Source organism: Heloderma suspectum, chromosome 4 (genome assembly GCF_057233095.1).
Source record: "Heloderma suspectum isolate Gila_16-S chromosome 4, 16-S_ref, whole genome shotgun sequence".
Lineage (NCBI taxonomy): Eukaryota > Metazoa > Chordata > Lepidosauria > Squamata > Helodermatidae > Heloderma > Heloderma suspectum.
Genome location: NC_139461.1, coordinates 158,065,588 through 158,080,866, shown reverse-complemented (window position 1 = coordinate 158,080,866; position 15,279 = coordinate 158,065,588). Strand labels below are relative to the sequence as shown.

The window sequence follows — 15,279 nt, the reverse complement described above, 5'->3', positions numbered from 1 at the left end:
CACACTGCAGGGGCCACTGAGCCTGCCATTTGGGCCCTTGAGTTCCTGCCACTTTTAGTTCACATTCTCACTTGCCGGAGTGTATGACAGGAGTCACTGGGTTACATTATTACTTCGTTTATACTTTCCCTTACTAACAAGTACACCCTCTCAATCATAATACAGGTTGGGTTTCTGATTACAGCTACCAGTCATCCTATTGGCCGTCTTTCATTCTATTGGTCTCTCTCCCATTCACTCTGACTTCCTTCACCTTGGATTGGCTGGCTGCTGTTTGTTCCCTCCCCTTTACTCATGGTTTCTTTTCTGACTGTGCAGAGCATTTAGTTTCTCTCCCCTCTTCCTGTTCCTGTAATATCCAGCAAGGAGGTCTCTGTTGAACATTTTAATAGTGGTATGAGATTCAGTGTGGCTTATATTGTAGTAGTGCTTACAGATCCAGTCTCTTGCATTTGTAGTAGTGTTTTTTATTCAATCTGCTCATTATAATTGTTGTGCTTTTTTAATCAAGTCTGGTGGATTCAACTTTTCACCTTTCTTATGGGGCCTTTCCGAGAAGCGTAAACCTACCTTAATGTGTTTCTAACAAATAGTGCCTATGACAAAATTACATCCCGGGCAACACCAGGTATATCAGCTAGTTTGTAATAAAAGCGACTTTAAACTGTGCACCCTCATTTTTGTCCAGTCTCCATGGTGGGAGAAGGGAAAATGCCGGACTTCCCTCGTCATGGAAAACAACACAGTAGAACTCACAAAGGGTGGGAGGTTCCCTGGATGAAGGCTGCATCATGTACAGGACGCACACCTGAGTTTTTTTAACAGGTTAGTTCCTCTTTAATCACTGGTTTTCACAGGAGCTTTAGATGACGCTGCTGCTCTCCTGCTGCTATGGATGTTTCTACATTAAGCAACCCCCCCCGCAAAAACCCACATCCTTTCCAGAGCTTCCTGCTTTCAGTTTCTTTCTGGGATTAGGAAGGGCTCCTTTACATGGCAGCCACATGGTTGAACTGAGGGAGTGCCTTCCTCCCTCCCTGACATGTGTGCAAAGGAGGGGGGGAATCTTGTTTTCATAGCTTAACTTCTGCTGTACTGTTTTTTCACAGCCCCCAGGAAACCTCTCCTTACATCTGAGTAGAGATAATACCCTGGTATAAGATGGGAGACACCATGGAGGGTGACAACGTCATCTAAAGAGCCCACAAACTTCCGTGACAGAGCCACCTCAATAGCAGGATAAAAGCTCTGTGTGATGAACCCCTATCTCTCAAATTCCGCTACCTCTTTCTGTGTTATCTGAGAACAGGGAGAACCTGGCATTTTCTGTGCTTGTGACTGAAATCGCCATTGTGTATTTTCCCCTTTAGTGCTTTGTCCTGCTTTGTGTGGGCATGTGCTAGGAGGTGTTGCTGGGTGGTGTTGAATAACATTGTCATGACAACAAATTGGTGGGAAGGGGGGGCAGGTCACTGACCGGGCTTCCAGTTACCTTTTCTGCCTCTTTCCAATTCTACTATGGGCTCTGAGATCCCCTTGAACACAGCAATGCTTACTTCTGAGTCAGCTTATTGGCTGTACGGCTTTCCTTTCCTGGGAGTAAGTGCCACTGAAATCTGTGTGGCTTCCTTCTGAGTAGGCATGCACAGGAGTGCATCCCCTTCAATGCATTTACTTGGAACTTCCTCCTCCCATTGACTTCACTGACTGCTTCTTTTCCCTTTTGCTCACCAGTTTGATGGCCTTTTTTCCTCCCAGGGTGATGGGGGAGTCTCCCTTCTCAGCCCTGCAGGAGAAAGGCTTGACCGTTAGGATTTCAATGGGTATTAGAAGTGCCTTTTATCCTCCCCTGAATAAATTCAACATGCAGAGCTAGGAATGGTAATTGTTAATGGTTTCTTTTGTGTTTGTGTGTTGTTTTAGATAAGGCAGTAATGCTGAGATGGTTTTCCATAGTACTCCCACCTAGCCAGCCACTATCTCTTCTCCTAGCTCACCTTGCAGGGTTGTTGGGAAGCCAGAATAAGGTGGAAGAGCAACAACACATGTAGGAGGGCAGAGAACAAGCCAGCTCTAATGCAGGTGTCCCCCATGAGGCAGTCACCTGGAGGGTGGGGGCTGCTAGGGATGGCTTGGTGCATTACAAGTCCATTTGTGGATTTCTTACTTCTGTAGTCGGGAACCCGGAAATCCGGATACTCTTCAAACTCAGTAGTGCAGGCAATATACTGCATCTAATTCCATCACACACTGACATATTTAGCAGAGAAGGACTAGCAGCACCAGCAACCTCGGGGTAAGCCACCGAGAAGGCTCTGCCTTGGAGGAAGGAGGGGACCAGCTCCCGTAACCCCCTATCCAGGCCACTAGAAGGGCTTCCGACTTCCCTCCTGCTGTAGAGGAGTGGAGGGATGGGCGGAGCCATCAATCATGTTACAGGAAACAATGACCAGGGGAGGGGAGGGGAGGGGGCAAAGGGCCAGCAGCCCCCTTCTGTCCTAATTGTTTCATGCAGCTCCACCCAGCCACGAAAAGGTACAGAGCGGAGGGATGCGCTATGAGAGATGCCTGTATGCAAGCCCAGTGGAAAACCTGGAAAGGAATTGGAATCAAAAGGTTTGTAGTGGAATAAAATACCAGGTGTGAAGAGAGCCTTACAGCTACATATAATAGAATTCCTCAAATTACATCTAGGGAAATTCTTTCTTAGAATCATAGGATCATAGAATAGTAGGGTTGGAAGGGGCCTAAAAGGCCATCAAGTCCAACCCCCTGCTCAATGCAGGAATCCAAGTCAGAGCATCCCTGACAGATGGCTGTCCAGCCTCGTCTTGAACGCCTCCACTGTGGGAGAGCCCACCACCTCCCCAGGGAATTGGTTCCATTGTCGTATTGCTCTAACAGTCAGGACGTTTTTCCTGATGTTCAGCTGGATTGTGGCTTCCTGTAACTTGAGCCCATTATTCTGTGTCCTGCACTCTGGGATGATCGAGAAAAGATCCTGGCCTTCCTCTCTGTCACAACCTTTCAAGTACTTGAAGAGCGCTATCCTATCTCCCCTCAGTCTTCTCTTCTCCAGGCTAGACATGCCCAGTTCTTTCAGTCTCTCTTCATAGGGCTTTGTTTCCAGTCCCTTGATCATCTTTGTTGCCCTCCTCTGAACCCTCTCCAGTTTGTCTGCATCCTTCTTAAAGTGTGGTGCCCAGAACTGGACACAGTACTCCAGATGAGGCCTAACCAGTGCTGAGTAGAGGGGAACGAGTGCTTCCCGTAATTTGGAAGCTATGCTTCTATTAATGCAGCCCAAAATAGCATTTGCATTATTTGCAGCCACATCACATTGTTGGCTCATATTCAGCTGGTGATCGACAACAATTCCAAGATCCTTCTCGCTTGTAGTGTTGTTGAGCCACGTATCCCCCATCTTGTAACTGTGCCTTTGGTTTCTTTTTCCTAGGTGCAGAACTTGGCATTGATCCCTATTAAATGTCATTCTGTTGTTTTCTGCCCAGCGCTCCAGTCTATCCAGATCACTTTGAATTTTGTTTCTGTCTTCCAAAGTATTAGCTATCCTGCCCAATTTTGTGTCATCTGCGAATCTGATCAGCATTCCCTGCACCTCCTCCTCCAAGTCATTAATAAAAATGTTGAAGAGCACTGGGCCCAGGACTGAGCCCTATGTTACCCCACTCGTTACCTCTTCCCAGTCTGAGAAGGTCCCATTGATAAGCACTCTTTGAGTCCGATTCTGTAACCAACTGTGGATCCACCAGATCATTGTTTCATCTAGCCCACTTTGAGCTACTTTGCTCATCAGGATATCATGGGGCATTTTGTCAAAAGCTTTGCTAAAGTCGAGGTATAGGTAGGGTTGGCGGAGAATTTCTCCCCGAAACTTCGGGGGGCTGAGCGCCAACGTGTTCGGCCCCCCGAAAAAGTTTCGGGGAGAAATCCTCCGAACCCCACCGCCCCCCGCACCCCCCCGGGATGGGACTTACCTTCGCCGAATGTCCCTCCCGGCGGCGGGTCCAGCCGGCGGTTCGGCGGGTGTTCGAGCAGGGCGGGAGCGGCAGCCGGTCTTTCGACCGGCTGCCACCGCCGCCATTGCAATCAAAGAAAAAAAACAAAACGCCCCCTGATAGGCTACATGATGATTCACGTAGCCTATCACGGCTAGATTTGCAAAGTCAGCCGTGATAGGCTACGTCAATCATCACGTAGCCTATCACGGGTGACTTTAAAAAAAAAAGTGTGTACGGATAATGGCGGCCCCCATAGGGAGCCGCCATTCCCGTTCCTTATTTGGTCGCTGTATTCTACGTAAAGATTTACGTAGACTACGGCGAAAATAAGGGCAACGCTATTTGCCATAATCAGAAGTGAATTTATACAAAAGACCTCCTTTTTTAAAACACACACACAGAGAGAAGCTTTTACAAGACTTTTCAACTCAAATAACAACTTTCGAGCAGAAGCAGACGCAAAGGATATATATATATATATATATATATGAATGAAATTATAGGCACTGAGGAAGCAATTTGAGCTGATAAACTGCAGAAATAGAAAAGAAATTAAGGTTTACAAAACAATGTGGTTTTTTAAAGTTAAAATAAAGATCCTTCTAAGGTTGAATCTTACAGACCAATTGCTCTATTAAATCAGGACTTTAAGATATGGACTAACATTTTGACAAAGAGACTGAATAAGGTTATACATAAGTATATTACTGATGATTAAACAGTTTTAATCAAAAATAGGAAACTCTCATTAAACATTTAGAAATTAATAAATATAATACACTTAATTAAGAATTCTAATCACCCATTTGTTTTCTTAGATGCGCAGAAAGCATTTGATCACGTAGAGTGGGACTTTCTGTATGCAGTGGTAGGAAAAGTAGGTTTGGGAGGCTTATTCACCACATGGATAAAGTTGATATAATTCAACCCTAGTGCTTTTATTTCAGTAAATGGTGTCTGCTGTGAAACAATATATTTAAAAAGAGGAACAAGGCAGGGGTGCCCCATATCCCCACTTCTGTTTGCCTAATCTATAGTACCTTTAGCAGAAATGATAAGAATACATCTAAGGATGGAAGGCTTACGGTTGCTTCCAGTATGATCAAAGAAAGCCGAGTAGGGTTACTCTTGAGCAAATATGTTATAGAATGTTTGTCTACACCCAAAAAGCTGGAAAGAGAGGTGTGAAGCACTGTCTGAGGATTACAACCTCACATTTGAAACATTAGGGACAACTGACTTTGGACAGATTTTTTAAAAAAACTGATTAAGGATACGGTGTTGAAAAAAGATTGCACTTGGAAAATTTAGCAAATACCAGTTTTTCTCTGTAGTATAGGTATTGAAAAGTAAATCACACTCTGTAGCAGTATATACATGAGCTTACATTTCCTTTATTAAGAGAGGCTTTTACCAAGCTGTGCTTTCAAACTGTGCCTGCCTACTGCTTGTTTGGAAGGAAGGTTCCTAAAGTTCCATGGGACCAACAGCTCTGTGTCTGTGGGCAGAGGGAAGTGAAGGAGAGCGGTCATTATTTGCTGTACTGCCCAATGTATAGGGCATGCAGAGAAAGACCTTTGTCCAGTTTTTTTTCTTGTCCTGAGATGTCAGATTTTGAGAAAATTTGTATGCTTTTGGTTGATCAGAACAAATACGTTACATACTAAGTTTCATTATTTGCAACAGCTGCTATTAAAATTAGATGAAGTAATGTATAATCATATTTATTAGTGGTGGAGATTATCTGATTTGAACCTTTATTCTGGATTTGTTTGGAGTTTCCCCCCTTCTTCTCTCCTGTTTTGTGATGACCATCCATTTTAAGCAAATAAAGATAGATCGATAGTCTGAAGATGGGTGGGTTTTCATTCATATCTAATATTTTCAGTGGAAGGTAGGCTGTTGTAGAGAGCCAAGGTATTCCCTGGCCTGTGGCTGTAATTTTTATTTATTTATTTATTTATTTCACTTCTATACCGCCCAATACCCAAAGCTCTCTGGGCAGTTCACATAAATTAAAACCACAAGGTGCAGCATAAAACAACATAAAATGTGAAAGCTTAAATCCACAACATAAATCCACAAATATACAACCAGAATAAAACCTAGCAGCAGGGAAGAGATTTAAAATACAGATTAAAAACTTGAACAACCTCTCTGTCCAGGTTTCCTTTAGTCACTAGAGTGTAATAGTTATCTTAGAATTTCTGCAATCCAAATGGAAGGCTGGAAGAAATTGAACACATGATCTTCCTATTTTCTCGGGAGTCTTTGTCTTTTACATGTAAAAGGACAATTACAGTCCCACTGTGAGAAGTTTCTGCCACCAAAGCGAAGAAAGGTGAAACTGTGATTTCAGGAGAATCATCATTTGCATCCATGACTGTTAACAATACTTTAGCCAGTGATGATCACCCTCCTGGGTCTTGTGCTTGGATGTCTGTTTTTTTTTTTTTTTAATCAATTTCCTCAAAGACTAAGTTTCCTTCAACTGTTTGGGGATTTAAAAGGAATGTTTGGGAAATTTTCTCTGATTTTGTTCTAAATGAGTATGTTACTTCTGAGTTAATTCCTTCATCAATGTCTGTAGCTTTTGCCATAGTCAGACAAAAACCAACTGGAACATTTTTCAGTACATTAACTATGCAAGTAGATTGGGTGAAAATGAGGGCATTGTTGTTGCATCAAGGACAATGACACATATTTACAAACTATGCTGAGATTCCTCCACCAGTGGATGTTAGGATTCAGTTATGAACAGGTTTCTTTTCCCTGACCAAGGACTTCTCAAGTACCATTTCAGCACTCTTAACAGTCTTTTATCCACCTTGAACATGCAATGTTTATTGAAATGGTTCATATCTCTGAATAGAATTGATCCCTACATCTGGGTCTATTGCATCTGTGAGGAGAAACCTTGATCCCTGGGCCTTGGTTTCTCTGGTGTTAAATGCCAGTATACCTACTTCAAATCTAGGGGCATTGTCATTAACATCTGTTATTTCAACTTTAGTGGTATAAATTGTCATTTGATCTTGAATAAGAATCTCATATTTTAACAAGCATTTCAAAATTTGACCACACACCGTTACTCTTTCAGTTTTTTTCTCTCTAGTGTATAAATGTCCCTTTTCCCAAATTGAGAGAAAAATACTGAGTCTTACCTGTGGAAATTATGCATACACCATTGTTGGATAACTTATTCATATCCAGCTACAAGCATTTTGAAAAAATTGCCCACGAAACCCCCTTTTCCAATTTCCTCAGGAATCACATAGCAATTTAGCAATAAATCCTGAAGACGGGAGCTCACTCCGTCACGCAGCACTCGGGTCTCAAACTGCTGTCCTGCCGACCTTCCGGTCTGCAGTTCAGCATCTTAACCACTAAGCCACCACAGCCCCATCAGGAGAATATAGTAGAACATAATAGCCAATCAAAGGGGGCAACGTCCCATAGCAAAAGATGCACACAGCAGAGGCATCTGGGGAAGGATATCATGTATAGGCGTTTCTATGCAAATGCTAGAAGCCTCCGCGCTCAAATGGGAGAGTCGGAGTGCTTGATTTTAAAGGAAAACCTAGATATAGTGGGCATTACAGAAACCTGGTAGAGCGGAGAGAACCAGTGGGATATGGTCATCTCTGGATATAAACTCTACAGGAAGGACAGGGAAGGGCTTACTGGAGGAGGTGTTGCCCTGTATGTCAAAGAGGGCATAGTGTCGAGTGGACTAGAACACCTAAAAGGGGTAGGCTCATCTACAGAAGCTCTGTCGGTGACAATGTTGTTGTTGTTCAGTCGTTACGTCACGTCCGACTCTTTGTGACCCCATGGACCATAGCACGCCAGGCCTTCCTGTCCTCCGCTCTCTCCCGGAGTGTGCTCAGTTTCATATTCATTGCATCGGTGATGCTGTCTAGCCATCTCATCCTCTGCTGTCCCCTTCTCCTTTTGCCTTCAGTCTTTCCCAGCATCAGGGTCTTTTCCAGGGAGTTTTCTCTTCACATTAGGTGGCCAAAATATTTGAGCTTCAGCTTCAGTATCTGTCCTTCCAATGAGCACTCGGGGTTGATTTCCTTTAGGATGGACTGATTTGAACTCCTTGCAGTCCAGGGGACTCGTAAGAGTCTTCTCCAGCACCACAGTTCGAAAGCATCAATTCTTCGGCACTCAGCCTTCCTTACAGTCCAGCTCTCACAGCCATACATTACTACTGGGAAAACCATAGTTTTGATTAGACGGACCTTTGTCGGCAAGGTAATGTCTCTGCCTCTTATTATGCTGTCTAGGTTTGCCATAGCTTTCCTCCCCAGGAGCAAGTGTCTTTTAATTTCATGGCTACAGTCACCATCTGCGGTGATCTTGGAGCCCAAGAAAATAAAATCTGTCACTGATTCCATTTCTTCCCCTTCTATATGCCAGGAAGTGATATGGCCAGATGCCATGGCCTTAGTTTTTTAATGTTGAGTTTCAAACCAGCTTTTGCACTCTCCACTTTTACCCTCAACAAGAGGCTCTTTAGATCTTCTTCGCTTTCTGCCATTAGGGTGGTATCATCTGCGTATCTGAGGTTGTTGATAATTCTCCCGGAAATCTTAATTCTGACCTGTGATTCATCCAACCCAGCATTTCTCATGATGTACTCTGCATATAAGTTAAATAAGCAGGGCGACAATATGCAGCCTTGTCGTACTCCTTTCCCAATTTTGAACCAATCGGTTGTTCCATGTCTGGTTCTTACTGTTGCTTCTTGGCCCTCGTACAGGTTTCTCAGGAGACAGATAAGGTGGTCTGGTACTCCCATCTCTTTAAGAATTTGCCAGAGTTTGTTGTGATCTACACAATCAAAGGCTTTAGCGTAGTCAGTGAAGCAGAAATAGACGTTTTTCTGGAATTCTCTTGCTTTCTCCATGAGCCAGTGAATGTTGGCGATTTGATCTCTAGTTCCTCTGCCTCTTTGAAACCCAGCTTGTACGTCTGGTAGTTCTCGGTTCACATACTGCTGAAGCCTAGCTTGTAGGATTTTGAGCACAACCTTGCTTTTCCCACCCTTTTATTGACTATGTGTGCTACTCCATTTCTTCTAAGGGATTCTTGCCCACAGTAGTAGATATAATGGTCACCTGAATTAAATTCACCCATGCTTGTCCATTTTAGTTCGCTGATTCCCAAGATGTCAATGTTCAATCTTGCCATCTCATGTCTGACCACCTCCAGCTTACCTTGATTCATTGATCTTACATTCCAGGTTCCTAAACAATATTGTTCTTTACAGCATCGGATTTTCTTTTCACCACCAGACACATCCACAGCTGAGTGTCCTTTCGGCTTTGGCCCAGCCGCTTCACTCTTTCTGGCGCTACTTGGAAATTCCCTCTGCTCTTCCCCAGTAGTATATTGGACACCTTCCGACCTGACGGGCTCATCTTCTGGCATCATATCTTTTAGCCTTGTGATACGTTCCATGGGGTTTTCTTGGCAAGAATACTGGAGCGGGTTGCCATTTCCTTCTCCAGTGGACCACATTTTTTCAGAACTCTCCGCCATGACCTGTCCATCTTGGGTGGCCCTGCACGGCATAGCTTATGGCTTCACTGAGTTACACAAGCCCCTTCGCCACAACAAGGCAGTGATCCATGAAGGGGGTCGGTGACAAAAACAATACCAGGCTCCAAAACTAATTTAGTGCTAGTAACATGCTATCATCCCCCAGACCAGAATGCTCAGAGTGACCTTGAGATGGAAAACAAAATCAGGGAGGCCTCCAAACATGGAAATGCTGTAATAATGGGCGACCTCAATTACCACCACATTGATTGGATACATGCATGTTCCAGCCATGAGAAAGAGGTTAAATTTCTAGATGCCCTAAATGATTGTGCCCTAGAACAGTTGGTCATGGAACCAATCAGAGGGGAGGCAACCTTGGATTTAATCCTAAGTGGTGTCACCCAGGACCTGGTACAAGATGTAAATGTTGTTGAACCACTTGGAAACAGTGATCACAGTGCTATCAGATTAATATACATATATTTAAGTGAAAAATTGCCCAGGAAGTCCAACACAATCAAATTTGACTTCAAAAGAGGAAACTTCTCTTAAATGAGGGAACTGGTGAAACGGTAGCTAAAAGGGGGTGTCAAAATGATGAAATCCCTTCAAAATGCATGGAGATTACTCAAAACCACAATAATAGAAGTCCAACTGAAATGTATACTACAGGTTAGGAAAGGTAGCACCAAGTCCAAGAGGTTGCTGGCATGGTTAACGAGCAGTATTAAGGGAGCTATTAGAGAAAAGAGAGCTTCCTTCAGAAAATGGAAGTCTAGCCCAAGTGAGGAAAACAAAAGAGAGCACAAGCTTGCACAAAGATGATGCAAGCAGACAATAAGAGATGCAAAAAATCATTTTGAAGAGCATATAGCTAACAACATCAAGGCCAACAATAAAGAATTCTTTAAATATATCAGGAGCAGAAAACCAGCTAGGGAGGCAGTTGGGCCACTGGATGACAATGGAGTTAAAGGAGTACTGAAGGAGGACAAGGAGATTGCGGAGAAGTTGGATGAATTCTCTTCATCCGTCTTCACTGCAGAAGATATAGGACAGATACCTGTGCCTGAATTGATATTTTCATGAAGGGAGTCTGAGGAACTGAGGCAAATAGTGGTGACAAAAGATGATGTTCTCAATCTTATTGATAGATGGAAAGCAATTAAATCACCGGGCCAAGATGGTATCCATCCTAGAGTTCTCAAAGAACTCAAATATGAAATTGCTGATCTTCTAACCAAAATACACAACATAAGATGTCCCTAAGATCAGTCTCTACCAGAGGACTGGAAGATGGCCAATGTAACACCAATTTTCAAAAAGAGATCCAGGGGAGATCTGGGAAATTACAGGCCAGTTAGCTTAACGTCTGTTCTAGGTAAATTGGTTGAAGGAATTATTAAAGATAAAATTAGTAAGCATATAGAAGGGCAAGCCCTGCTGAAAAAGAATCAACACACCTTCCACAAAGGTAAGTCCTGCCTCACTAACCTTTTAGAGTTCTTTGAGAGTGTCAGTCAACATGTAGACAGGGGTGATCTGGCAGACATTGTTTACTTGGACTTCCAAAAGGCTTTTGACAAAGTCCCTCACCAAAGACTCCTGAGCAAACTTAGCAGTCATGGAATAAGAGGACGGGTCCTCTTATGGATGAGTAAGTGGTTAAAGATCAGAAAGCAGAGAGTAGGAATAAATGGTAAATTCTCCCACTGGAGGGAAGTAAACAGTGGTGTCCTAGAGCCTGTGAGGTGCCACTCTGGGGGAGCTGACCTCCTTGCTGCTGCCACTGCTGCCCACTTGCTTGACTTCCCCCACTGTGCCTAATGCACATCCCTGCCCAGAGGCCTCCTATCCCCGCTCATTGATGCAGAGAGGGCAGGTGAACAGGCAACAGCAAGGAGGAAGTGCGGCAGGTGCAGGGGACTCCAAGATTGGCAGCAGCCCCCTTGCAGGAACACGGGCCTCGGCAGCTGCCCAGCCACGCTGGCACCCAGGGCTGAAACAAGGACTTACCAAGAACAATGGACACTCATGGATACACCCAGCCCAGCAACAAGTGCAGGTGCCATGTATTCTGGGAATATGTGTCATTTTATGTATGTATGTATGTATGTATTTATTTTAGAAACCTTAATGCTATCTTTCAAAAGGTTCAAAAGGTTTTGCCAGGCAGCTCACAGTAAAACAACAACAGCACTTTAAACAAAGAATAATGCAATAATAATACTGTAGCAAGAACTCTTATCTTCAAAGACTTATTTATACCTCCTCCTTATCAATTACTTGCATGGATAAGCCCTTGTAAATGAGGTGCAAATCCATCTGGCACAAGTAACTATCATTCAGAACCACATTTAAGCCTCTTGCAGCTCAGAGCCTGCATGCAGATTTACAGACCATCTTGAACTCAACCTGTTTTTGCTTTGCACACCTTAAAATGTCTTTCAAACGTAACCTTAGAAAATGAAACTCACCTGTTCAGTTTTCTGTCTTTCTTTATCAGTGCTTGGATCTTCCAAAGTAAATAAAGGACTCAATTTATCAGAAGCTAGTTGAGGCGAGAGAGTATCTGTACAACTTCCAACTGGAAAAATAATTTTACTCCTTTGGGAGCATGTGCTAACTGAATCCTCATGGCAGTAAGAGCGTAGAAAAGCTGAGACACCATCAATGCCTACAAATTGTGAAGCTGGAACTCCACTGCAAACCCCATTTCCCGAGTCATATAGTTTCTCCACCTGTAAAGTCTGGGTGCCAGTAACACTTCACCAGTTATGAAGAAGACAGTTAATGACTCCAAAACATTTTACCTCTTTACATCTTAATTTTAAGAAGAATAAAAAGGCCCCATCTAGACTTCATGATTAAAAAACTTCATTTAATGAAATTTTGTAAACATGAAGCCTGTCTATGTATAAAGAATTGGCTTTATTAACTTTAAAATAAATCAGAAATACTGAAATGTACATGCTCACCTGAAAAACTGCTGCCCCTTCCTTAATGGTGCTAGAGTCACCTGTTGTTATCCAAGGATCTGGCTTATCAGGAGCCTGCTGTGGTGTCAGCGAATTTGTACAGCTTCCAATCGGACAAAGAATTTGGCTTTTCCGAGAGCCTGAAGTCAATGAAACCTCATGGCAATAAGACTGAAGAAATGCTCGAACCCCATCAATGCCCACAAACTGTGGGACCGGAACACCACTGGAATTCACACTTCCATTGTCACACAGCTGTGAGGTTCTCCACCTGTGAAGTCTGAGTGCCAATAACATGAGGATGAAGGTGAAGAACAAGCAGGAGACAAAAGCCACTGCAATCACCAGGTAGAAGGTGAGGTCAGTCTGGCGGTCTGCAGGAGCTGAGATGCTGCTGAGATCTGAGAGGATTTCAGGGATGCTGTCAGCCAGCACCACGGTGACGGTGACTGAGGTGAAGAGGGGTGGCTGCCCATTGTCCCTCACTAAGACCACCAGGCTTTGCTTGAGGGCGTCTTTCTCCAGAAAGAACTGGGCTGTCCTGATCTCTCCGGTGTGGAGCCCCACGGTGAAGAGCCCTGGCTCCGTGGCCTTGGTCAGCTGGTAGGAGAGCCAGGCATTCTGGCCGGAATCCGCGTCCACTGCTACCACCTTTGTGACCAGGTAACCCGGCTCAGAGGAGCGAGGGGCCAGCTCTATCCCAGTGGAGCCATCAGAGGGAGGTGCTGGGTACAAGATTTCTGGAGCATTGTCATTCTGGTCCAGGATGAAGAGAGTCACTGAGACATTGGAGCTGAGCGGTGGGGAGCCTCCATCCTGGGCCTTGACCAGGAACTGGATCTCCCGAAAGTCTTCATAATCAAAGGAGGTCAAGGCATAGACAACCCCAGTCTCAGAGTTAATGGAGAGGTAGGAAGAAAGGAAGGAATTTCTCACTACAACCTTAGGCACAATTATCTGTGAGGAAGTCCCACTGAACTCAGTGAGATTTATGTCTGAATAAACTGGCACAGGATTTTGCTGCACCATTTCCCTTTCAATGATAGAATAAGTTATTCTCCCATTTTCCCCACAATCAGGGTCATGTGCTTTTAAAACTGTAACAAAATCACCTCGGTTATTATTTTCCTCAATATAAAAAATGAAGGTTGCAGTTTTAAAGGTGGGTGGGTTGTCATTTTCATCTAATATTTCTAATGGGAAGTATGCAGTTGTTGAGAGAGAAGGAATCCCTCGGTCACTTGCTATGATTGTGATGTTGTATCCTGAGACCTTCTCCCTGTCAAGGAGACTTGCAATCTCCAAACTGTAGTAACTGTCAAATGATTTCTTCAGCAGAAATGGAAGGCTTCCTGGGAGCAAACATGTGATTTCTCCATTTTCCCCATCATCTCTGTCATTTATATTTATAAGGCCTATAACACTTCCTGGAGAAGAGCTTTCTACAACCTTGCTGAAAAGTGATGTAATTGTGATCTCTGGTGCATTATCATTTGCATCCATGATTCGTATTACTACTCTGGCTCGAGTAGACAGTCCAGCCCCATCTTGAGCTTGTACTTCCATTTCATGTAATTTGGAATCTTCATAGTCCATATTCCCAGTGACTAATATTTGCCCTGTAGCAGGATCCAAGTGGAATGTTTTGGAAGCTTTCTCTGAAATTTTTCTGAATGAATACATTACCTTCGAATTTATTCCCTCATCCAGGTCAGTTGCATTCAGTATTAGCACTTGGGACCCTTTAAGGATGTTTTCAACAACATTCACTTCATACAGAGACTGACTAAAAATAGGAGCATTGTCATTCACATCTGTAACAGTAACACGGATCCGCACCATACCAGACCTCACTGGTTCTCCTTTGTCAGCAGCGGTGAGAATCAGCGGATGCATTTTCTGTTCTTCTCGATCTAATAACTGTTCAAGGACCAGTTCTGCATATTTGACTCCATCAACTCCAGGCTGCACATCCAGAGAAAAGTGTTTGTTATTACTGAGTTGGTAGCTCTGGAGAGAATTGGTCCCCAGATCTGGATCCTGAGCTTCTGGTAAAAGAAATCGTGCCCCGAGACCCAAGTTTTCGGCAATTTTTAATTCCAGCTCTTCTATAGGGAAGGTAGGTGAGTTGTCATTAATATCTGCTATTTCAACTTTAATCATAAAAAACTTCACCTTATCCTTGACAAGAATTTCCAAATTTAACAGACATCTCTCCATCTGGTGGCAAATCTGCTCCCTGTCAATTACTTCATTGACAAGCAAATGACCATTTCTCAAATCAAGTGCAAAATATTGCTTCATACCTCTGGAAATTATCCGGGCTTCACCACTTGACAACTCCTTTATATCCAGTCCAAAATCCCTTGCAATATCTCCAACAAAAGACCCTTTCTCCATTTCCTCAGGAATTAAGTAGCGTATTTGCCCAGAAGCTACCTCCCAGACAGTGACCACCACAAAGCAAAGTAGAATTCTCTTTTGAGAGCATAGCCTTCTTCCATCCATTTCCAGATAAACACTATCAGTTTGCCGTGATGTTGTATAAAGGCTCTGAAGACTGCCTAAATTATTGTTGTTGCATATCTAGAAATGGCGAATGCAGATCTGAGCTTTGTGTATTCTCTGTTGATTGAAAGCCAAGAAGGAATTTGTTCTCAGTCTTATGAGCAAACAGCGACACTCAGAGTTTCAACCAATAATTGCACCTTTCAGAAAAAAACCAA

The 15,279-nt window shown here is 43.5% G+C and overlaps 1 protein-coding gene across 1 annotated transcript; it reads right to left on the bottom strand.

Annotated features, from left to right (window-relative positions):
* Positions 1 to 11,916: 11,916 nt before the first annotated feature.
* Positions 11,917 to 15,061, bottom strand: LOC146347566 (protocadherin gamma-A12-like). The gene is made up of 4 exons (XM_084851551.1): positions 13,575 to 15,061; positions 12,554 to 13,484; positions 12,053 to 12,325; positions 11,917 to 11,955 (listed from the first exon to the last, which is right to left on the bottom strand). The coding sequence occupies exons 1-4, from the start codon at positions 15,059 to 15,061 to the stop codon at positions 11,917 to 11,919; spliced, it is 2,730 nt and encodes a 909-aa protein (XP_084707677.1).
* Positions 15,062 to 15,279: the final 218 nt, after the last annotated feature.